We start from the raw sequence: 23,767 nt of genomic DNA, 5'->3' as shown, positions 1-23,767 counted from the left end.
TCCTCTGCATATCTTCCTTGTTTCCTGCCTTCAGATGGTTCTGGCATTTATGACCCTTGTGAAAAAGAAGCCACTGATGCTATTGGGCATCTAGACAGACAGCAACGGGAAGATATCACACAGAGTGCGCAGGTATAGTCATCGCCATTGCCAACGTGAGCCCTTACCCAGTCTGTAATCACTGGCTTCCAGTTCCATTACTGGGTATTTTCAGGGTAGCCACTGGACTCGTAGGCTCAGGTTGGGGATCGAAGGTGAAGGGATCGTGCCTGATACAGGGCGCCCCAATCTGGGCTGCTTCTTTCCCCTGGCGCCACGCGTGCTTGTCGCCTATCCCCTCGGCCTGCTCGAGTGCTGTTTTTGGACACCGAGTTCAGCGGGGAGATGTATTTGCTGTGTGGACTGCTCCAGGGTCCTTCCCTTGCAGGCCCACCACGTGGCTCCGTGTGGCAACCAGTCCCCAGGTTGGGGTCTCCTGTATTCCTGTTGAGGGGGGTGGTCACAGGCTGGCCTTCCCCCACAGCAAGGCTGGGCCCTGGCAGTCAGGACTTCCCCTGGCTGTTGGGGGACCCCTTGCTGTTGTAGGGGAGACCCTTAGCAACCCCCTCAGCTCCCACCCCTTCCAGAAGGTATTAGCAAGCGCACACACTTTGGCGAGGAGCACAGGGCGGCTAAGTCAGGTCCTCTTCCCCTTCTCCAGCATGCTCTGCGGCTTGCTGCGTTTGGCCAGCTCCATAAAGTTCTGGGTATGGACCCTCTGCCTTCTAAGATGCCCAAGAAACCAAAGAATGAAAACCCAGTGGACTACACAGGTAAGCATGCCGTGGGGCCTGGGCCCCAGGCTGGGTGGCGGCAGCACGGACTCCTCGCAGAGCACAGGAGGGATTCTCAGCTGTTTCTCTCGTGATCTCTTCCTTCAGTTCAAATCCCCCCCAGCACCACCTATGCCATTACACCCATGAAACGCCCGATGGAGGAAGACGGGGAGGAAAAGTCTCCCAGCAAAAAGAAGAAGAAGATTCAGAAGAAAGGTACCAGCATTCACTTCTAGCCCTTAGTGTATCTTCCATCTGGCTCAATTAAGAGTCATCCCAGGGGCGCCTGGGTGGCGCAGTTGGCTAAGCGTCCGACTTCAGCCAGGTCACGATCTCGCGGTCCGTGAGTTCGAGCCCCGCGTCGGGCTCTGGGCTGATGGCTCGGAGCCTGGAGCCTGTTTCCGATTCTGTGTCTCCCTCTCTCTCTGCCCCTCCCCCGTTCATGCTCTGTCTCTCTCTGTCCCAAAAATAAATTAAAAATGTTAAAAAAAAAAAAAAAAAGAGTCATCCCAGAGTGACGAGATGCTCGCTTTGGCTTTAGTTTTCTCAGATGTGATCTTTTCTGAAATGACTAACTGTAACGTAGACATAGAACGAAAAGTGGGGTGAACGTCCTCGGGAACGACACAGATGAGGCCTTGGCCTGTGCAGGCGGCTGGGCCGCTGTGCTGCCGTGCCATCAGAGGCCACCAGCAGTGGTTCCTCCTGCCCAGTTGAGCGTTGGCTAATAGTCCAGAATGATGTTGGTGTTCTCTCTCTAGAGGAGAAGGCAGAGCCGCCTCAGGCTATGAATGCTCTCATGAGACTAAACCAGCTGAAGCCAGGACTGCAGTATAAGCTGGTTTCCCAGACCGGTCCAGTCCACGCCCCCATCTTTACCATGTCTGTGGAGGTAGATGGCAACTCATTCGAGGCCTCTGGACCGTCCAAAAAGACTGCCAAGCTTCATGTGGCCGTTAAGGTAAGTGTGGTGAGCAGTGTTGTGCACCGTGTGCTCGTTCTGAGGACAACAGAAGCGCTTCTGTGTGTCGGGCTCCTTCAGAACCATTACATGGTCTCGAAACCCCCAGTGTGGACAGCGTGAGGCTTAGAGAGGGTCCGTGAAAATTGAGAGGAGTCGATTTTTGAATGTGTGCCAAATCATACGTGGAAGAATAGCTTTGTCGTTGTGGCTGACAGAGAGTCCCCAGATGTGGCTGGGCATCAGAGTTTCGTGCTGGAAAGGGAGCGGGATGGCTAGTGGAGAAAACACCCTCTGGATTGCTGGATGCCACCCTAGAAGCTTCTGATTCAGGATCCAGGGAGTGGGGGGAGAGCTGCGTGGTTGGCCCTGGACTAAGCCCTCCCTAACTGGGGGCCCTGCGGGTGTCCCTCCTGCAGGTGTTACAGGACATGGGCCTCCCTACCGGCGCTGAAGGCAGAGACTCCAGCAAGGGGGAGGACTCGGCCGAGGAAACGGAAGCGAAGCCGGCCGTGGTGGCCCCTCCACCTGTGGTGGAAGCCGCTTCGACCCCCAGCGCCACCTTCCCCTCAGATCCCACTGCCGAGGTGAGCACGTGGTGGGTGCCGGAGTGCCCGACAGGATGCAGCAGGCAGTTTTGTGTCCTATGAAACCAGGGTGGTTACTGGTCCTGCTCATTTTCCCCAAAAAGAGTAACTTCCAGTCCAGGAGCCTATACAGGGAGCTGGGCGTGAGCCTTTGAGCCACGACCAAGAGGGCCCTGCTGATGTTGACCCAGTGCCCAGGGCTGCAGTGGGGCGGCCCTGGGTCAAAGTCAAGTCATTCCCCAGAAGTCGGATGTAGGTGGAGGCAGTCCCGTTGCTGGGAGGCCCTCGGATGACTCCCAGAGGCCGGGGGGGCGAGGGTGGTGAGAGATCGCAGGGGAGATAGCGTGGAGGGCGTCTTTTCATGATTCAGGGGTGGCTGCCTTCCTACACATGCTGGAAAGCCCTTAGCTGAGTTTTTTGGTTTTCTTTTCTGTTTTCCCTGAGAACGTAAAACAGCAGGGGCCGATCCTGACCAAGCACGGCAAGAACCCTGTTATGGAACTCAACGAGAAGAGGCGCGGCCTCAAGTACGAGCTCATCTCTGAGACTGGGGGCAGCCATGACAAACGCTTCGTCATGGAGGTGAGCGGCCAGCTCCCCCAGGAGAGTCCCCCTGCCGCAGGAGAGGGTGGCGTCAGGCCACACCGACACACATCTGTTCTTCCCAGGTCGAGGTGGATGGACAGAAGTTTCAGGGTGCTGGCTCAAACAAAAAGGTGGCAAAAGCATATGCTGCTCTCGCTGCACTAGAAAAGCTGTTCCCCGATGCCCCTCTTGCCCTGGAAGCCAACAAGAAGAAGAGAGCCCCTGTGCCTGTGAGAGGCGGACCGAAATTTGCTGCTAAGGTAAGCGGTTGCCCCTGTCGTCTCCGGCCGTGGCACGAGCTCACCCGTGGTTGGGGTGTGAGGTGAACGTAACTGGTCTCCGTTCTTTCCCCGTGCAGCCACATAACCCTGGCTTCGGCATGGGAGGTCCCATGCATAATGAAGTGCCCCCGCCCCCCAACCTCCGAGGGCGGGGCAGAGGAGGGAACATCCGAGGTCGAGGGAGAGGGAGAGGATTTGGTGGCGCCAACCATGGAGGCTACATGAACGCCGGTAAGGACTCTCATCCCGTGTCATCCCCATGGGCCCTGCTTGCTCCTGGGAGTGTGTGGGTCCCCTGGGATCGGGTGACCGGCGGGAGACTCTGGGAGATGCGGGGGCAGGGCAGACCTGCCTTCCACCCCGTAACCCTGTCTGTTCCTTTCCAGGCGCCGGATATGGCAGCTATGGGTACGGAGGCAGCTCGGCAACGGCAGGCTACAGTAAGTGTGTGTTTCTCTTTGTCTGCGGTTTGGGGGGAAGCTACGGCGGAGCTCCCACGCCGGAGTTAGGACGGGGCGGCCCACCAGCAGCAGCCTCCTTGAGATTTAAGAGCGGCTCGCACCTTTTCCCAGTGATTAGGGCAGACGGTCCTCAAGCCCCTATTCTGCAAGAGTGTAGTGTGTTCTTTAAATGTTAACACATGTATTTGTGTGACTTGAAAATTTCTTAAAAGTCAGAATTTTAAATTTCTCTGCTTTAAGCCATGCGAAACACCAGTCCTGTGATTATGCTTTTCCTGACAGTGCACAGCTCTTGTCTTGAGAAGGAGCCTTCACTGGGGGGTTACAGGAGCAGAGAAATCTAAAACATGAATTTCAAATGTGGCGCTCTGTGCCATTTTTCAAAAGAATTCTAATTTTTTTTCTCTGCTCTGTCTCCCCCTTTTGTAGGTGACTTTTTCACAGACTGCTACGGCTATCATGATTTTGGGTCTTCCTAGAGCATCTAAAAGTATTGCACACAAAATCAACTTTTTACTCCAATTTTCTCGAACTCCAAAACCCAAAGTGTCCGTGCTGTGCCCCTGTGCTTCACTGGGTTTCTCAACCGTGGCTTGTCACCGCAGCTTGTCTGAAACTCTTAGCCTGCAGAACTTAAGACAATGGCAGTTTTTATCGTGATTTGCCTTTGAACTTGGTCATATTGAAGTTCACAATAAGTGGAAAACAATTTTCAGAGAATGCATTTTTGTGCAGAATTGCACAGAATTCTAGAGCCAGCGTTGGTCAGCATCAAGGCAAAAGCCCACCTTTGCTTTTTATGGAAAGCATTACTTTATTTAAGAGACAGATAATAATGCATTTTAATCTACCTTTGTCTTAATTTACAGCAGGTTTTGTATGAATTTTTAACATTTTAACAAATTCCCAAATCTGGTTGATGCCTTTGACAGTAATGAAAACGATTTTATCACATCTGAATCCAGAGCAACTGGCTTTTTTTTTTTTCCTTTTTTTTTTTTTTTTTTTTTAAATCTTGTAAAACGTGGGGAACATCGGGAATTGTACATTGTGCTAAGTTAACCTCTCCCGCCTTTTGTAAATGCTCTGGTGGGTTCTTGTTTGGGAATGCGGTATTTCGTGGCTGGTTTAGTTAGAGGTGAACTCTCAAAGGTATCAAAACTGTGCTTCCATTATTAGTGCAGGAAACAGACAGGCTCTGAGGGAGAGAGAACGTGGAATTTTGCAAGTCCTAATCACAGCTGCAAATGCATGGGATTCTAGAGTTTGTTTTTTGTTTTGTTTTAACGGGGCTTTAAAAAGAATTAAGCAGAAAGACTTAATACGTAGCCCAATTCTCCAGTGAAGAACCGGCCTCAGCAGGGCCTGTGCTGCTGGGTGTGCAGCCATGATGGATTCCAGAAGGTCTGGAATCTTCTGCCCTCTCACCTTAGGGTGCAGGCTGGAGTTTCTGACTTCTCCCTGTGTGCAGAGGCACACGGAGGCAGTGGGATTCTTTGCTGAGACCCCCATTTCCCAGTGGAAGTCCTTCTTGGAAAGGGCATGGTTGGGCTCTGGTCAGCAAGCCTTTGCCGCAAAGCCTGTCTTTGAGTTGACTTGCAAGATTTTGCGTTTCTTCGGCAAAAACTGGTCAAAATGGTTACTATACAATTTGTTCCCAGAGGTTTGAAGCATTCAGTGAAACTTTTTAAAACTTTGCATGATGTATTTTTTTTTTTTTTTAGAAAGTTATTGTTTGAGAATAATGTCTTTTTATACCAGGAAATAGTTATCCTGAAGTGACGTTGAAAACTACTCCCCCCCCCCTTTATCTTTTTTTTTTTTTTTTAATCAATACATGTTAAAGTAACAAGTCCTCAGTACTTGGCGTCTTCATTCATTCCTGTGCTTGAGGAGGGACGAGGAGGTGTTGAGTTTAGGCTGTGGGGCAGCCAAGGTGGCGGGGTTCTGAGAGGGAGTCTGAAGAGGACCTCCTGTCTTCCAGCCTCCTGGCCAGGCCTCCGCATGTTTGTTCCCTTGCATCGTGGGCCATGTCCTTCTTGGTGTTTTGGCTTTGTGATGGGGGCGGGTGGAGGGGTGGAGGAGGCCGCCTGAAGAAAACAAACTGATGTCACAGATCAGTTTTATCCAAATTCTTGTTCAAACAATCCAAGACATGGCAGTGTGGGGTGCACATCTCCAGTGGGTGGAAGGCACGTGATGACTCCCAAATTAGAACTCTACCCAAAAGGCGGGGAACCCTTGATGTTAAGTGGGAAGGAAGGCTAGGCTGTGTGGGAGTGTCCCTCCCCCTCCATCTCACCCTGGGCACGGTGCGGGGTGGAGGGGCACCAGGCTGTCTGTAGATGGGCAGCACCGACCAACAAAGGTGTGCCCGCAGGCACCCCTGCCCCGGGAGCCAGGAGCTCCACTGCCCCCACGTGAGCGCTGGCTGGGGATTGCCCTGCTGGGCTCGAGAGCCACCCACACGCCCCGGCCTCCCCTTCCTCCCACCGCACTTTAGCCCACCCATCCCCCATCGGCCCACCTGAGTGTCTGGTGGGGGTGGGGTGTGGACATACCTGTCTCGTGGGATCTACACCTGGTGACCAAAGGAGAGTCTTACTGTGACATTCTCAGCTTCAGGGTCTGAGAATGTGGCGGCCTCCCTGCACGCTTGTCAATCCTGCTCGGTCCGCCTGCCCCCGGCAGCTGTGCTGGGAACAAGGAGGGGCCCTCTGGGGGGGCCGTCTGAGGCTGTAGCTTGAGGCCCAGCCTGGATGTTCTGATCCTGACTTTGTAGCCAGTCTCCTTTCCCCCACGTTTGCACGAGTCTCACCAGAGAGACGCCCCAGGTCATTTGGCCAAGTCTCCGTTTGTTCCTCCCAACAACCATGTCAGACTAGTTCTTCCAGGAATGAAACCAGGTTTAGGGGCCTCGTTAAATGTCTGGGGGTCACCCAGGCCTGTGACTGCAGAGCCTCTTCCCAGCACAGCGGGGGGGGGAGGTGGGGGTGGCCGGCTGCTTCTCTGGGGCTTTGCTTTTTTCCCTGTCACCGTTGGGGACATCTGGGTAACAGTCGTGAATGTCATCTCGCGCTCGGATCTCATCTCATTGTAATGTTGACATCCGCTGCAAAAGCTGCTGTTGGCGTGCTGTCCTGCCGCTGCTTGGCAAAGATCCATTGTTGTCATCAGCTGATGGGTGAGTGGAGCTGAAGGCTGGACCAGTCCAAACCAGGCTGCTTTAAGGACCGGAGCCCCTGCTCCTCGCCCTCCCACCTCCATTCCTCTGCCCTGGCCTGGGCAGTGGGCTTGCGGGTCAGCCTTCAGGACCCACAGCCACGACCTTCCCTGTCTTTCCCCTCCCCCGGCTCCCCCATCCTCTGCCTGACCCGCTGCCTTCCTGTTTAGGTCAGTTCTACAGCAACGGAGGGCATTCTGGGAATGCCGGTGGTGGCGGCGGCGGGGGCGGTGGTGGCTCCTCTGGCTACGGCTCCTACTACCAAGGCGACAACTACAACTCACCAGTGCCCCCGAAACACGCTGGGAAGAAGCAGCCCCACGGGGGCCAGCAGAAGCCCTCGTACGGCTCAGGCTACCAGTCCCACCAAGGCCAGCAGCAGTCCTACAACCAGGGCCAGTACAGCAACTACGGCCCCCCACAGGGAAAGCAGAAGGGCTATAATCATGGACAAGGCAACTACTCCTCCTACTCAAACTCCTACAGCTCCCCCGGGGGCGGGGGCGGATCAGACTACAGCTACGAGAGCAAATTCAGTGAGTTGGCTTCCAGGGCCCCGAGGCCTGGCCGGGGTCCAGGCCAGCGGCGCATCCCGTGGAGTGGCGGAAGCTCAGCATTGCCCTGACCTCTTGCCGAGGGACTGGAAGGAAGCCGGGCGGTGCTGGCTGTCGGGTGGGCTGTAGGGAAACCCTGGAGGCAGGGTTCCCTTGGCCCAGATCCGTGCCTTTCCCTTCCCATCCATCTCCTCCTCCGAAGGCAGGCCTAGCGGAGGCTCCTATGCCAAGGAGGCCTGTGGGTTGAGGCTGGGGCACAAGGGTGGAGTCTGGGTCTGGTCCGGCTGCCGTGAAGTGACCTCCGGGGCTCGGGGGACAGTGTTGTATCAGGCCCCTGAAGGCACGTGAGCTACTTCTCCACTCCACCTCTCCCTCCACCTCATGCACAAACCCAGCAGGCTGCAGCTGCGCTGGCGGCGGAGTAGGAAAGCGTAGATGTGCACTTGTTTCCTGTAAAGGGACGTTGGTCAGCGAGAAGGCCAGGGACCTTAAATGTGTATTTTGAGAGAGCGAGAGAGCGCGCAAGCGGGAGAGGTACAGAGCGAGAATCCCAAGCAGGCTCCATACTGTTAGCGTAGAGCTCCACGTGGGGTTTGATCTCATGAACCATGAGATCATGACCTGAGTTGAAATCAAGAGTGGGACGCTTAACTGAGTGAGCCTCCCAGGCACCCCCCCAGGGTGGGGCAGGGACTTTAAAGAAGCTGTTCTGTGTGTGGGCGGAGGGCACTGGGTGCCTGGTGACAGGTGGGTGGGAGGAGAAGCTGCTGTGTGCTTCCCGAGGTGGGGGGAAGCTTGGGTTGGAGGAGCGGGTGGGAAGACAGCGTGGAACAGGGCCTCAGAACTTGGTGACCGGGCCGCCCCAGGGCACGGGGACCTTGCAGTGCTCCGGCCAGTCCCTAGCACTCCTCAGTTGAACTGACATGTGCCAGATTTAAGCAGCCAGGACGAGGGGGATACGCAAAGGCCCGTGGTCTCAGCCTGGGGCCTGCCCCTTCCGGGGCCACAAGGATCCCAGACCACCCCAGCTGTGTCTTCACCGAGGCCCCTTAACTGCACTGTCTTCTCTCCCCCAGACTACAGTGGTAGTGGAGGCCGGAGCGGCGGGAACAGCTACGGCTCAGGCGGGTCGTCCTACAACCCAGGGTCACACGGGGGCTACGGCGGAGGTTCTGGGGGCGGCTCCTCATACCAAGGCAAACAAGGTGGGCCTGGATCGGCAGGTGGCACAGCACGGCTCGGGGGAGGTCCGGCGGTGAGGGGTATCGTACACCCGGCGTGGGCAGGCGGGCACCGTAGGCAGGGCTGCGGCGGCACGTGCCATCTGGCTTCCATGTGGGGTGGGGACGGGGACAAGGAGACGGAGACGTGGGCACATGGCTGCGGGCACACCTCCAGCTTCTCGGCTTTTCAGAAGCAGACATCCAGATGCTGCCCCGCTCTTAAGACGCTGGCACCTGTGTGGAAAAACGCTGACGGGGCTGAGGCCCAGTCTGGTGTGTGCCCTCCGGCCAGGGGCTTTGGGCTCGGCCTTGTGTTCAGGCAGCCCCCAGATACAGCTCCCACTGCTGCTGTCCATACGGGCCCACCCGCACCCCTGACAAACCGGGGTCCGTGGGTCCACATCACAGGGTGGTGGTGACGACCAGACCAGACAGCGCAGGAAAGGCAGTGCCTGCACACCCCCTCCCCCCGCCCCGTGGCCTCACCCACGGACACCACGTGGGTACACGCGGCTCGGGTGTTTGTTGGCCGTGGTCCGGAGCTCTGACTGCGGGGCAAGCCCCGCGCCCCTTGGCTCTAACCCACCCCTCTCTTCCCTAGGAGGCTACTCGTCACAGTCCAACTACAACTCCCCCGGGTCCGGCCAGAATTACAGCGGCCCTCCCAGCTCCTACCAGTCCTCACAGGGCGGCTACGGCAGAAACGCAGACCACAGCATGAACTACCAGTATAGATAAAGCCCCCCGAGGGGTGAAGATTTGTACCTTCTGCACTTCCCCCTCGTCGTAAGATTCAGTTTTATGCATCACAGTTAACATGTCAGCTGGCCCCTCCAGGCCCCCTCGCCCCAACCTGTCCACATTGCTGTGTTGTGCGGTGCAGCTGGTCACTCCCGTGACCCGTCCTGTGACCCTTATTTAGCTGTGTTTGGGACTTCCGTGTCTTCGATGGTTTGTTAGTTGCCATTACAACTTTGTCTGAGTAGAGTTTGAGTTCTTACAGTTAAGTATCCCTCTGTCTATTTACAATTGGTGTTAGCGTTAACTCAGTTTGTCTTTAAATAGCTCCAGAAGGGATACATCATCTGTTAATGCTTTTGTGAAGTGAGTTAAACGAGCTTTCTGTATTTTAATGCTTTAGTGTTTCAGTTTTATAAGTGAAGATTTTATTTTAAAAACCAGTGGGAAAGAGTGGGTTTTTTTTTGTATGTCTGGATCATTCAGGCAGTACATCTGAATTAAGCTGAATGTAGACAAATAAAGAAAAAGAAAACTCTGTGCCCGTCGTAGGCCTGGGTGTCTGACCCACCAGCAGTGTGATGGGCAGGTTCCCCCACTGTTCCCAGCATGGGAATGCGGGGCGGGGGTGGCAGGACAGTCCCTCGTCACCCAAGGGTCCAGTTCCAGGCCTCTCGATGCCTTCACTCCAAGGTTGGCCAGGGCCAGCAACCCGGTAACACGGGATCTTGTTTTGTCAGTGTCCCGGGGGGCTCCAGGTGGTCTGCAGAGTGGCCTACGCTCCTGTTAGGGGTTTGCTCCCACAAGTCAGCATGCTTGCTTTCTTGCCCCGCGAATTCTGGCGTAGCTTTAAGTACAGTTTCATGTCACTGTGGAGTGGAACCTACGTAGGTTTGGTACGTGTAACCCAACTTGCAAAAGGCCAGTTGAATCTGGCTAAAGCACCCCAAGATCTGGGAAAGCCCAGCCTGGAACCTTCTCTGTCTGGATGGTGTGGTTTTGTGTCCCCAACAGCTGCAGCCTCGTGGTGCTGCCCCCCGCCCAGAGGTTCCGAGTGTGCAGGCGGGGTTCTTTCTAGCCGCCCAGCCCTGTTCTAACGGGTTTCCCTGGAGTGGTGCAGTGGTGCGTCTCAATCACAGGCAGTTTTGCATTGGGAGATGTTTGTCACCTAGTGGGCGGGGGCCAAGGATGCTACTGACCACTCTGCTAAAGTGTCAGCCACGTGGAGGTGGAGAAACCTGCCCTGAGAGCAGCCCTTCCCCACTCTGGCCCTGCCCCAGGGGGTGGGCGGGGGCGGCGCTGTCCTTGCCTTTGCCCAGGCTTCGACTCTGTCTGGGAAGAGCCTCTCCAGTGAGTCTGGGCTGCACGTCTGCAGGGACCCTTCTCCTCTTCCCATCTCTCTGCTATCCCTCAGACCAGGCATCGTTCGAATTCTGAACTGCAGGCAGTCCTTGGCCTCCTGTGCTTGATGAACCATAGCCCTGGGGAGAAGAGCAAACCATTCTCGATTCAGAACTCCTCAGCTGAGGCAGAAAATCCAGTGTGCCTTCAAAGGATGAAGATTCGCCTTGGAGAGGTGGAAGAAAGGTGTTGTGCACTTAAAAGGAAAAAAAATATGGGAAGAATTTGGCCTTCTGCTGGAGCAGAGGAGGACCCAGATACCAGTGGTCCAGCGTGGGGAGAGGGAGGGATGGTGTGATGCCCACCCAAGAGGCAGTCCACAGTGCAAGCACCAAGGTGGCCTGCAGTACACTGGATGTGTGTGTGCATGTGCACTAATAGAGACGAGAGACAGGCCTTAGGGATGGGTCCCAACCCAGACTTCGATGGGATATGATATGTCCATGACCCATCTCTCCTGGACACCTCCAGGGGCTGGGAAAAGGAGATCATTGGGACCCTGTGTTGAAATGAGAAGATCCAGGCTGTGGGTGGGGCCTGCACCACTCCGGAACCCACGGGGAAGAATGTCCCCCCGCCCCACCTCCAGATGCCTTCAAGCTATGGGCCTGTATTCTCAGCTCAGGTTTCCTCGCCATCAGTCTCCCAAGCAGTGACCACCACCACGCTGAAGTTTCTGAATGTAGACCCTTCACAAGGGTAAGAATCTCGAAGGCATTGGAGAAAACTCCCAGGCCACCTTGATGTGGAGACCTCAGGGAGCTGTTACTTAGTGCCATGTTCTTCTTGTGAAAAACGGCAGATCTCCAGGTTGCTGGTCGCTGAGGGATGCTGGTCTGAGTCCCTGGGCCTGGCCTGAGTGCTCCCAAAGCCAGGACAAGTGTTACTGATCTGAGAGACTTTCGTTGCCAAGAAGAAAGCAGTATCTGAGAAGCAGGATCTTTCCTTGTTTCATCTAGTTTCTGGTGACTTCTGGGCATTCCTTGGCTTGTGACTGCATTCCTCCAGTCTCTGCCTCCACCTTCACATGACCTCCCTGAGAGCCTCTTAGGTCTCAGATCTCCTTCTTACAAGGACACCAATCATTGGATTTCAGGTCCACCCTAATCGTGGGTGAGCACATCCCAAGATCTTTCACATTCATAGGTATTGGCACTTAGGAGTTGGATGTATGTTTTTGGGAGAACAGTATTCAACAGCCTGCAAAAGCGTTGGGTGAAGACTTCATCCCATGCTGCTAGAACAGCCCTGGGAGTTGACCACAGCCAGGATCGCCACAGTCAGCATGGCCAGTGCCTGTCCTGAAGCGACAGCTCATGAGCACACGTGCCTTGGCATCCCAACTGCTTGGGGACTTCATTGGTGCTAATGGCACTGTGGTGCAGCCGACCAGGAACAGTATCTCAGCCCTCAGGACTGCCACCCCAGGGAGCTGGGTTCAGGAAGGTGTGGCTGACACCATGAGCATGGAGAAGACCTGGGTGCTGGCCTGTCACCCATTGAAAGCTGATCGAATCCTTTCCAGCCTGCTGCCCTCCAAGCCCAGGAAGCCAGCCTGGAGGAGGTTCTCAGATGCTTCTCTGGGTCCTCCTCAGCCAGGGACACGGTAGGCAACAGAGAGATGCTTCGGTCCGCATGCTGCCAGAGAGGATGGTGACACGCGTCTTTCAGTCACCAGTGGAGGTCACCAGGAGCATCAGCAGGAAGAGCCAGTGGGCCCACAAGCTTAGCAAGTTGATCAGGATAGGGTTATTTGGTGGATAGACCATGAGTGTCAGGGACCTGGGACTGGACACCACCCCAGAGGGCTCAGGATGCTTTTGGAGGGAGGAAAGGAGAAAGACCTCTACTGAGGGAACAGCTGGCCGTGTGTGGTGGGCTGAGGTGACATCACGGGGCAGAGCTTTGCAGGGATTTTCAGATGATCCCACGGGGAGGTGTGGGGTGGTTGAGACCTAGGACCAAAGGGGCCCTCTAAGCAGTAGTGGGGCACATCCAGTATTTCCACCTTTCTGCATTGAGCAGAATCACTAGGGTCCTGGTTGTCCCTCTGGAGTGGGGTCCAGTCTCACCTGGAAATCAACACCCAGCTGCCTCCACTCTGGCAGGGAAACATGCACTGTTCCTCTGACCACTGACCATTCTTGTGTGGTCAGCATGGCCTGTTCCGCCCCTAGGGACTGGCCTGGTCCAGCTGGGCTCAGCCTCAGGACTCAGTCGGTCTCCAGGTGTGAGCCTGCCCCACACTGTCTGTGCCCTTTGCAGGCCTCTCCTGAGACTTCTGGACACAATCTTGGGCCACCCACCAGCAAGCCTTGGCCTGGATGCTCATTCTAACCCATCCCAGAATAAACAAACTTCATGTGTTCATTGTTGCATTCACTGCACATGTATTTATTGGGTATTGCTTATGTATGGGTCTGGTAATGGGTGCTGAGAATATAGCAGAGTTGCTTGGATATCAGTCCTTTGCAAGGTGCTGGGAATATGAACCTGGACCCTGCTCTCCTGTGGCTCCTGGTACCAAGAGGGCCCTGTCCTAGCTGGTGCAGGGAGTGCTGGGAAAGACCTGTGTTTTGAGACAGGACAGTTAAATGGAACCAGGTATGTTAGGGTGGGTGAGCACAGTTTATGCCAGGCAGAGGAACACCGTGCACAGAAGTTCAGCTGGGTGGTGAGAGAGGACTTCAGAGAGCTGAAGTCAGGTGAGCGAAGCATTCTTGTTGCAAGATGGGAAGTGTGGGGTTGCAAGATGGAGATGTCAGCGGGGGGCAACCAGTACAAGGCTTCGACAGCCAAGCAGTGGAATTCAGACCTTTATCCTGAGGGCAGTGGGGAACCATGCATGGAAAGATTCTGAGCTGGGAAGAACCCAGGCTCAGTCATGCTTCAGAACAGCCCTTTGTTGGGCAAAGAACAGGTGTGTGGGAGAGGTGAGAATGGAGGTCAGGTAACCAGCAAAGAGGCTTGATTGAATTCTGGGACGTCGGGGCTGAGGTTCAGGGTGGTTTAGGTGATAGAGTCTATTGGACTAGGTGAGGAAAGCCCTCTAGACCCGCAAGGGGTAATGACTGCAAGTTCCAGACAGAGCAGACTGGCCCAGAGAGGGGCATTGCATTGCCTCGGGCCACAGGAAGTCGAGGGTCCCTACTCTGTTACCGTTACTGGGAGACAAACAGAAAAGTCTAAGGTGCCACCATGGAAGTCGTTCTCTGGGGGTCGTACGTCCTGGACCCATGCCCTTCCCAGCATTTCCCAAGAAGCTGGCAGCTAAGCTTAGCCTACTTGGCACCGGGCTGTCGCAGTGAGAATGTCATGGAAAGATAGCCACCATCCCTGGCTGGCTAAACCAGAGAAAACAAACTCTGTCCTCCTAGGACAACCACCAACACCAGGCTCCAAGTAGCCTATTTCAACGACAGAGGTATTCAACCCCCCCCCCCCCCCCCCCGCTTACTCCTCTTTCCAGAGGCTCTGCATTCCCCACTCTGTGCCCCAAAATCTCACGACTCCTGCTCTTCAGGGTCCCAAGACTTAAGTAACCACTGTTTGAGGTTTTGCGGGGGGCGTGTTTTAAGAAGCCTTCACGCCTTCTGCGGAGCCAAAGTTGGGGCTTGAACCCACTAGCCTGAGATCCAGACCTGAGGTGAGATCAAGAGTAGGGCGCTTAACCGACTTGAGCCACCGAGGCGCTCCTCAGTACCAGCTTCTTAAGGCCAACTACCTAATTCCCGTTTTTGGAGGCTCCCCTGGGCAGCTGTGACGATCCCAGGAAAGGGGAAGTTAGATCTGCTGAGAACCCCCGCCAGCCAGGTCTCGAACCTGGGCAAGGGGCGCAGAAGCCGGCCCACTCTGGCCCCCGCGAGCACGTCCTTTACCAAACCGCTTATTTGCCCTTAGGTCTGCCGGGTGCACACCGCTCGCCCCTCTTATGCCCATTCAATAGGCCCCGTTTGGAACAAAAAGTATACAGTCTGCAGTCACCGCCCTAAGACACCGCGCCCTTGTGAGGGAGACCGCAAACTTCCAATTGGACGCTGTTGCAGGCTCGGCCCATGACTACGCCCCAGAGGTGTCTCCCGCCGGGCGCTCACAGCTAGAGACTGGAGAAAGGACGCTTTCCCAAAGCTCCGCCCTGAGCGCCCGCCGTAGCTTCCCTGGTATCCCGGCAACGCGCGTGGCGCTGTCCAGCGTTCTGAAGCCGCGCTCCCAGCACCTCTGAAATAGTGGCGGCCTTCTGGCGCCCCCCAGTCTTCCTTGCTGAGCCGCGCTGAAACCCTGTAAGCAGATGTAAATAAATCTAAGCAGCGCCCACCTCCACACCCCAGTTTACCTCTTGGTAATAGAGCTTGCTTCACTCCACCCTCCGCCGAAAAAGCCCACCCTCCCATCTACCTCAGAGGAAAGCTAATTGCAAACCAGAGGCCTTGCAGAACCTGGAGCTGTGACCCTCTCACCTTCATCTCCCTCCAGCCACCCTCACTCCCTCCAGCCACACTGACCTCACCGCTGCACTGCAAACAATCCAGACACATTCCCCCACCTCAGGGCCTTTGCCCTCACTGTTCCCACTGCCTGAAATGCTCTGAGACTTTTTCTTTCCTTCTTCTTCTTCTTCTTTTTTTTTTTTTTTCTTAGATTTTAAGTAATTTCTACACCCAACGTGGGACTTGAAATCACAACCCCGAGATCAAGAGCACTCTCCACCAACTGAGCCAGCAGGCGCCCCTCATGATCTTTTCATGGCTCCTCCCTCCTCTCCTTCAGGCATTAACTCACATCTCACTCAGTGATTCTGGTCCTGACCAGGCTACTTAAAATAGTCACCTCCCAGGAGCTCCTGGCTGGTTGAGTCAGTAGAACATATGACTTTTGATCTTGGGATCTTGAGTTTGAGCCCCACAGTAGGCACAGAGATGACTCATAAAAAAAAAAAAAATAGTCACCTCCCAACCCTTTCCTCCTCTTCTCTATTTCCTAGCACTTATCACCATCTGAGATACATCTTTTACTTACTTTTCTTGTTTGCATATCCGGGGCATGGATTTTTGTCTCCTAGTTCACTGTTGTGTTGGCCAGCAGTGAAAACAGAGTCTGACACAGAGTGGACACTTCATAATGTTTATTACATGTATATTCATGTGTGTATTTGAGCACTTAACAGTGTGCTGGCCCCTGTATCCCATCATAATGACCCTCTGTCCCAATTTAAAAAGGAAGAAAGTGATACTCAGAGAGTGGCATCACCTTACCAAAGCCACCTGACTAATGAGTGGGGATGCCTGAATCCCCCCTCCAAGATTCCTATTTGTAACCTTTTCCCCCCTGCTCTATGCTCCAATCCCTAATACTGCCTTCTCCTTCAGGAAGAGAAGCTGTCTAAGAGGGTGGCTTTACAGAGCTCAGACAAAACTACCATTTCAATTCCTGTTCCTTGATTACTACTCATGTGACCACGAGCAAGTCAGTAAATGTCTCTGCCTCGGTGTCTTCATTCATAAAATGGGAATGATAATGGTACCCACCTCACCGCACTGTGAGAAGTGATGACATTATGGGGCTTACCAGAAAACTGGCACCGGTGTTGACAGTGTTGGCTCTTAAAAAATCATCATCGGGGCGCCTGGGTGGCGCAGTCGGTTAAGCGTCCGACTTCAGCCAGGTCACGATCTCGCGGTCCGTGAGTTCGAGCCCCGCGTCAGGCTCTGGGCTGATGGCTCAGAGCCTGGAGCCTGTTTCCGATTCTGTGTCTCCCTCTCTCTCTGCCCCTCCCCCGTTCATGCTATGTCTCTCTCTGTCCCAAAAATAAATAAAAAACGTTGAAAAAAAAAAAAAATCATCATCATATTATTATTATTTGAGGGAACTAAAAAAAAATAATTAAAACAAAGATCAGGAGGATGGCTCTTTCCCTTAGTGGCAGCGGTGCCTCGTGCTGCCAGAGTTATCGGCAACTCAATTGCCCACGTTCTCGCCATCATCAGCCAGACTCAGGAAGAGAACCTCAGGGAATTCTACAAGGGTAAGAAGCACAAGCCCCTGGGTCTGGGGCCCCAGAAGACACATGACATCACACCCGAAGACCAGGAAGCAGCAGAAGGAGCAGCTGTACCCACGGCGGAAGTACGCGGTCAGGGCCTGAGCACTGGATTCTCCTGACGAGGGGGCAGGTGGAATTGTGTCAGAAAAACTGTAGGGGAACGGGCACGCCCAGGTACTGCCTGCTGGTGCAGGAGCACATGTCACAAGCCTACGGAGGGCATCTGGTAGGATCTTATACTCTTCGGCCCCGTCATCTGGATGCTGGAAATTCTTCCTGAAGTTGTACCCGCTGCCACGTGAAATGACTTAAATGCAAGATTATTTGTTGCCACCTTGTTTGTAGAAGCAGGAGATTACTCATCACTCAAGTGAGAAGAAACAGGAGACTCCATAAGACGTTGGTGGTCGGTCATGATCTTGCGGTATGTGAGTTCGAGCCCCGCGTCGGGCTCTGTGCTGTTAGGGCAGACCCCACTTTGGATCCTCTGTCTCCCTCTCTCTCTGCCCCTCCCCCACTCTTTCTCTCAAAAATAAATAAACATTAAAAAAAGGAGGGGGGCACCTGGGTGGCTCAGTCGGGTAAGCTCCAACTTCGGCTCAGGCCATGATCTCATGGTTCGTGAGTTCGAGCCCTCATTGGGCTCTGTGCTGACAGCTCAGAGCCTGGAGCCTACTTTGGATTCTCTCTCTCTCTCTCTCTGTCTCTCTCTGCCCTCCCCCACTTACGCTCTGTGTGTCTCTCTCTCAAGAATAAACATTTTAAAAAGTTAAAAAAAAAAAAGAACAAGGAGAATATGTACTGACATGGGATGGCCTCCAGGGTGTAGACGAAAAGCAAGGTGCCTCCCCCAAGTGTAACTACCAAGGGTCTCCTTTCATGTAAAAATGGATAAATATATGCATTGAACTTTATTTTTTTAAAATAGCGTATTTATGTTCTTAAGTAGGCACCACACCCAGCACGAGGCTCAAACTCATGACCCCAAGATCAAAAGTCTCATGCTCCAGCAACTGAGCCAGCTAGGCGCCCTACCAGTATTTAACTTTATATTTGCTTCAGTTTGCAGGAAGAAACACTAAAAGGATACAAGGATCTGATAAAGCCTTTTTATGCTTTCTGGAAAAAAATTTTAAGTTTATGTATTTACTTTGAGACAGAGAGAGCGTGAGGAGGGGAGAGGCATAGAGAGAATCCCAAGCATGCTCCACAGTGTCAGCACAGAGATCATGACCTGAGTTGAAATCAAGTGTCAGATGCTTAACCGACTGAGCCACCTGGGGGCCCCACATTCTGAAATTAAAAAAAAAAATTTTTTTAATTTATTTTTGAGAGCGAGAGAGACAGAGCATGAGCGGGAGAGGGGCAGAGAGGGAGGCAGACACAGAATCTGAAGCAGGCTCCAGACTCTGAGCTGTCAGCACAGAGCCTGATATGGGGCTCAAACTCATGAAGGGTGAGATCATGACCTGAGCCAAAGTCAGATGCTTAACCGACTGAGCCACCCACAGCAGGGCCATGTATAACAGCAAAAACACAGGGTGCCTGGGTGTCTCAGTTGATTAAGCGTCTGACTCTTGATTTCAACTCAGGTCATGATCTCACTGTTTGAAGTTCGAGCCCCGTGTCAGGCTCTGCACTGACAGCGTGGAGCTTGCTTGGGATTTTCTCTCCATCTGTCTCTTCCCCTACCCAGCTTGCACACTTTCTCTCTCTCTCTCTCTCTCTCTCTCTCTCTCAAAATAAATAAACTTTAAAAAAGTGTTGAAGTATTAAAGCTTCTAGAAGATTAAGAAAAAACCCTCCATCAGTATATCTAAGTGAATCAATGAAAACAACAGCAACAGTAAGAAAATACATATCTGCTAATATATGCTGATAAATGTGAGTATAGACAAAAATGAGTAAATACCAAACGTTACTTAATATTAAGGGGTAAGAACTGTTTTGACAGGGGACAGGAGTGGGAAACATAGTAACTCACGGTATACATTTTATCCATATTTTTTAAACTATGTGGTTATATATTATCTATTTTATTTAGTTATTAATTATTCTTTTAAAGTAATCTCTACACCCAATCTCTTTCTTTTTTTTAATTTTTTTTTTTTTACGTTTATTTTTGAGACAGAGAGAGACAGAGCATGAACGGGGGTGGGGCAGACAGAGAGGGAGACACAGAATTGGAAGCAGGCTCCAGGCTCTGAGCCATCAGCCCAGAGCCTGACGCGGGGCTCGAACTCACCGTCTGTGAGATCATGACCTGAGCTGAAGTCGGACGCTTAACCGACCGAGCCACCCAGGCGCCCCAACCCAATCTCTGTCTTGAACCCATGACCCCAAGATCAAGAGTCGCATGCTCTACCAACTAAGCCAAACAGGTGCCCCATTATTATCTATTTTAAAACTTTAAATAAGCTTATTTAATTAAAATTGAATCATGGGGCACCTTGGTGGCCTAGTGGGTTGAACCTCTTGATCTCGGCTCAGGTCATGATCCCAGGGTCGTAGGATCAAGCCCTGCATCGGGCTCCACACTGAGCATGGGGCCTGATAAGATTGTCTCTCTCTCTCCCTGTGCCCCTCTCCTCTGATCGTGCGCTCTCCCACTCTCTTGCTTTTTAAAATAAATGTAAAAAAAAATATTATATATATATGTATATATATTATATATATATATGTTTGAATCATAAGTAAGGCTTATTACATGCCTCTGTTTTCTAAATTTTTGTTACATTTAATGTGTTTTTGTGTGTGTGTGTACATATGTTTTCATTTTTTTATATAAATGTTTTACTGTGGAAAATATAGAAAATTTACCATTTTAAGCTTTTTTCACATTGGCTAAGAGATTTCCCCCCCATTTTATTGAGATATAATTGACACATACATTGTATTAGTGTTATTTATTTATTTATTTACTTATTTATTTTAAGTAAACTCTGTGCTAACGTGAGCCTCAAACTCATGACCCTGAGATCCAAAGTCTCTCATTCGGACTGAGCTAGCCGGGCGCCCCCATATTCGTTTTAAGTGTACAGAATAATGATTTGATGTATGTAATATTTCAAATGTATTTAATATTTAGGGACGCCTGGTGGCTCAGTAGGTTAAGCATCTAACCGGCTCAGGTCATGATCTTACGGTTTGTGGGTTTGAGTCCACGTCAGGCTCTGTGCTGGAACCTGCTTTGGATCCTGTGTCTCCCTCTCTCTCTGCCCCTCCCCCTGCTCACACTCTGTCTCCCTCAAGAATAAATAAACATTAAAAATATATTTAATATTTGAATGGGAAATGCAAAGATCCAGAACTATTAAAAGGGAATTTTTTCTGCGTGTTAGTAGGACGATCTTCCCAGATCCCCTCCCCAGTGAAAACTGGGGGAAAGTATTAAAATAACAACCATTTAAAGTCTCTGGAAGGGGTTCTAAAGGCATACAGTAAATGAGGAATCAACTATTCAAGAAAATCTATGAGAAAAGTCAGTTACAATAGTGAGCGTTTCCAGTATTTGATATCTTCTACCTCCCTGCCTTCTACCAGTTCAGTGAGATGGCAACTCCACTCCATACTGGTGCAACCGGGCACATGGGGTTTCCTCACACTTAGCCCCCAGCTGGGGGAATCTCTTCTCACCAGGGGCAACACCCCAGAATTTCCTATCCTGCTCTCGGCTGCCTCTGTTAGGCTGTTTGAGGCAAGTGCAGCTCTTCCAAGAGAGGATAAGAGAGCTTCCAAAATTATGGGCAGACTCCAATGACCAGAGCCAAGAATGTCAAGGATTCTCAAATGGGATAAATGAAAAGAAATCCACACTGAGGGGCACCTGAGTGGCTTCAGTCAGTTAAGCATCCTGCTTCAGCTCAGGTTATGATCTCAACGGTTTGTGAGTTCGAGCCCCGAGGTGGGCTCTGTGCGGACAGTGCAGAACCTGCTTGGGATTCTCTCTCTCTCTTCCCCACTTGTGCACTCTCTCTCTCAAAATAAATAAAGAAAAAAGAAAAAGAAAAAAAGAAATCCCCAAAGAAACCAGAAAGACAGAAACAGGTCACAGGAAAGAGTATTTTGATTGAGATCTTAGTGGGTTTTGTTTGTTTGTTTGTGATTTTTTGTTGTTGTTTTAGAATTTTAAACATACCTTTTAATTTGGTACTGGGGCTAAGATGTAGGCAGAGTGCTAGAGAAGTGTCTGGGATTAGAAGAATATAACAAGGTAGGGTTAAGTCAATTGGTTGGGTGAGGGGAGGCAGCTACCTGCTTGAGAGGGGCAGCTTCAAAGTATCCATCCAGGGGCGCCTGGGGGGCTCAGTCCGTGGAGCATCTGACTTCATCTCAGGTCATGATCTCCAGGTTTGTGAGTTCGAGCCCCACGTCCATCAGGCTCTGTGCTGTGAGCCTGTGAGCGCAGAACCCGCTTTGGATCCTCTGTCTCCCTCTCTCTGCCCCTCCCCCCGCTTGTACTCTCCCCAAAATAAATAAATCTTTTTAAAAAACGTGTCCATCCATTATGGCTTCCACCTGTCCCTCTTCATAGTCCAAGACCTGAAACATCCTGTAGCATGCTGCTCCCCGGGTCATCACTGAAAGCACTCAGCCTGACTGCGGACGGAATACGCACAGGATTCGCTTACTGAAGACCACGCCTGGATCCAGCTCATAGCTTACACCCAACGATGGCTTGGTCACCTCTGCCACCCCCACGTCTGCCTGCTGCAGCCAGGCTACCTCCTGCTCACGGAGGAGTCTGTCAGTCTCACCCCCAGCAGCCTCTTCCCCGTGCTTGCCCAGCTTGGTAGCCACTGGGTGCTCCGTGAGTACCTCCCAGAAGGGCCAAAGCTGGGTATGATCTGCTGGTACAGCACCCAGCGCCCAGTCCTTGCCACTGCAGGGGACACTCACGCAGAAGTACAGGGCATGGTGGCCTGGCTGGTCCAGCTCCCTGTGCCTCTGTGTCCCTGAGCTCCTGAACTCTGGCTACCGCCTCCGCCCAAGATCCGACTTCTTAACAGTGAGAATGGAAGCTACAAGCCGAGCATGTTCAGCGGGCTAAGAGAAAATAATTGTCAACCTATAATTATATACCCAGTGAGACTATCTTCCAAGAACCTGGGCAGGGCGCTTGGCTGGATCAGTCATTAGAGCTTACAACTCTTGATCTCAGGGTCCTGAGTTGGAGCCCCCTGTTGGGCATAGAGGTTAATTTTTTTTAAGCCCATTTATTCATTTGGAGAGAGAAAGAGAGAGTGTCTGTGTGGGGGTGGGGAGAGGCAAGAGAGAATTTCAAGCGGGCTCCACACCGTCAGCGCAGAGCCCAACGCCGGGCTTATACCCACAATCGTGAGATCATGACCTGCGCTGAAGGCAAGAGTCAGCTGCTTAACCGACTGAGCCACCCAGGCGCCCCACAGAGTTTACTTTAAGTATTAAAAACAAAACAAAACAAAACCCAAACCTTTAAATCAGTAGCTACAAATATTTCTTCACAGAAAACAGCATAGCCCGATGGGGTTACAAGTGAGGTCAATAAAATATCCCAGAAACAGATAATACCAATCTTGCACAACTTCGTCCAGCACATAGATATTTGAACACCGAACTCAGGCAGATACAGTACAAGAAAGGAAAACTCTAAACCAATATATTTTATAACAGAGCTATGATGCAGGAATTTTAAATAAAATACTCATTAAAATTAATGTAAAATGCCATAACATGTAAAAAAGATACCATGACCAAGGTGGGCTTATCTCAGGAATAGAACTAAATTTAGTAGTAAATAAAAAAATAAATTTACATCACTGGGCACTTTAAATGAGATGAATAATATGGTCATTTCAGATACTGAAAAAGCATACAATGAACATTTATTTATGATAAAAATCTGTTAGTGAGCCAAGAATTGAAAAGACCTTTTTTTTTTTTCATTTTTAAAGTGTTTATTTTTGAGAGAGAGAGACACACACACAGCATGAATGGGGGAGGGGTAGAGAAAGAGAGAGGGAAACAGAATCCCAAGCAGGCTCCAGGCCCTGAACTGTCAGCACAGAGCTTGGCGTGGGGCTCGAACTCACAAATCATGAGATCGTGACCTGAGCCGAAGCTGGATGCTTAACTGACTGAGCCACCCAGGCGTTCCTGAAAGGACATTTCTTTACTTGGTATGGTGCATCTTCCAAAAACTTACTGTAGACATCATACATAAGGGTGAAATGTTGAAAGCATTTTCTTTAAAACATCTTCAGGGTTTTGTGTGGGGAGTAAAGAACAAAAGCCGTAAGACCAGCGCAAGATGTCTACTGCAATATTCAAAGCAAGTGATGCTAGTGGCTGGGCCAGAGTGAGAGCTATGGAGGGGTTGTAAACCAGTTGATCCTGTATAGATTTTGAAAGCAGAGCAGCCAGAATTGGCTGACAAATCAGATGTAGCGAGTAAGACAGTGAGAGGTCAAGGACCACTCCTAAATTTCTGGTCTGAGTTCCTGGAAGGACTGAGCTGCTATTACTGAGAAGAGGGAGATGGAAGGAGGTAGGCACGGTTGGGGGGACAATCAGGAGCTCTGCTTTAGACCTGAAGTTTGCGTGCCTACAGACACCCAGTGGAGATATCTAGGAGGCATCTGGGAAGACGAGAGAGGAGTTCAACGAGACAGAACTACACCGAGAATAAAAACTTGGGCACTGTCATTGCACAGGTGTTTTAAAAGCACAATATGAGTTACAGGTGACATGATACAGAACGATGGGGGGGGGGTAGCATCATTAAGATTGGGGGAGTCAGGAGCAGTTGATAAAATATGAGCCAGCCATAGGGATACCAGAAAGAGTATTGCAGACAAAGGCAATGGCAAGTGCAAAGGCCCTGAGGTGGGTCTCAAGGGTGGGCATTTTTCAGATATGG

General features: G+C 51.8%; 1 protein-coding gene across 5 annotated transcripts in view; it reads left to right on the top strand.

Annotated features, from left to right (window-relative positions):
* ILF3 (interleukin enhancer binding factor 3) overlaps window positions 1-13,207 on the top strand; it is a 32,211-nt gene extending 19,004 nt beyond the window's left edge. For 2 of the 5 annotated variants that reach the window (XM_058728040.1, XM_058728041.1), the window contains 12 exons: window positions 35-132; window positions 701-812; window positions 921-1,031; window positions 1,577-1,776; window positions 2,196-2,363; window positions 2,808-2,945; window positions 3,032-3,208; window positions 3,307-3,460; window positions 3,616-3,669; window positions 7,084-7,449; window positions 8,544-8,672; window positions 9,292-13,207. In XM_058728040.1, the coding sequence (XP_058584023.1) occupies window positions 35-132; window positions 701-812; window positions 921-1,031; window positions 1,577-1,776; window positions 2,196-2,363; window positions 2,808-2,945; window positions 3,032-3,208; window positions 3,307-3,460; window positions 3,616-3,669; window positions 7,084-7,449; window positions 8,544-8,672; window positions 9,292-9,428 (1,844 nt within the window). In that variant the 3' untranslated portion in view covers window positions 9,429-13,207. Of the gene's footprint in view, window positions 1-34; window positions 133-700; window positions 813-920; window positions 1,032-1,576; window positions 1,777-2,195; window positions 2,364-2,807; window positions 2,946-3,031; window positions 3,209-3,306; window positions 3,461-3,615; window positions 3,670-4,119; window positions 5,811-7,083; window positions 7,450-8,543; window positions 8,673-9,291 lie in introns of those variants that run through there. The other 3 variants (XM_058728042.1, XM_058728044.1, XM_058728043.1) reach the window with 3 other exon arrangements.
* The last annotated feature ends 10,560 nt before the right edge of the window (window positions 13,208-23,767 follow it).

This window comes from Neofelis nebulosa, chromosome 4 (genome assembly GCF_028018385.1).
Source record: "Neofelis nebulosa isolate mNeoNeb1 chromosome 4, mNeoNeb1.pri, whole genome shotgun sequence".
Taxonomy (NCBI): domain Eukaryota; kingdom Metazoa; phylum Chordata; class Mammalia; order Carnivora; family Felidae; genus Neofelis; species Neofelis nebulosa.
The sequence above is the reverse complement of the archived record's forward strand: the minus strand, read 5'-3'. Positions and strand labels throughout refer to the sequence as shown.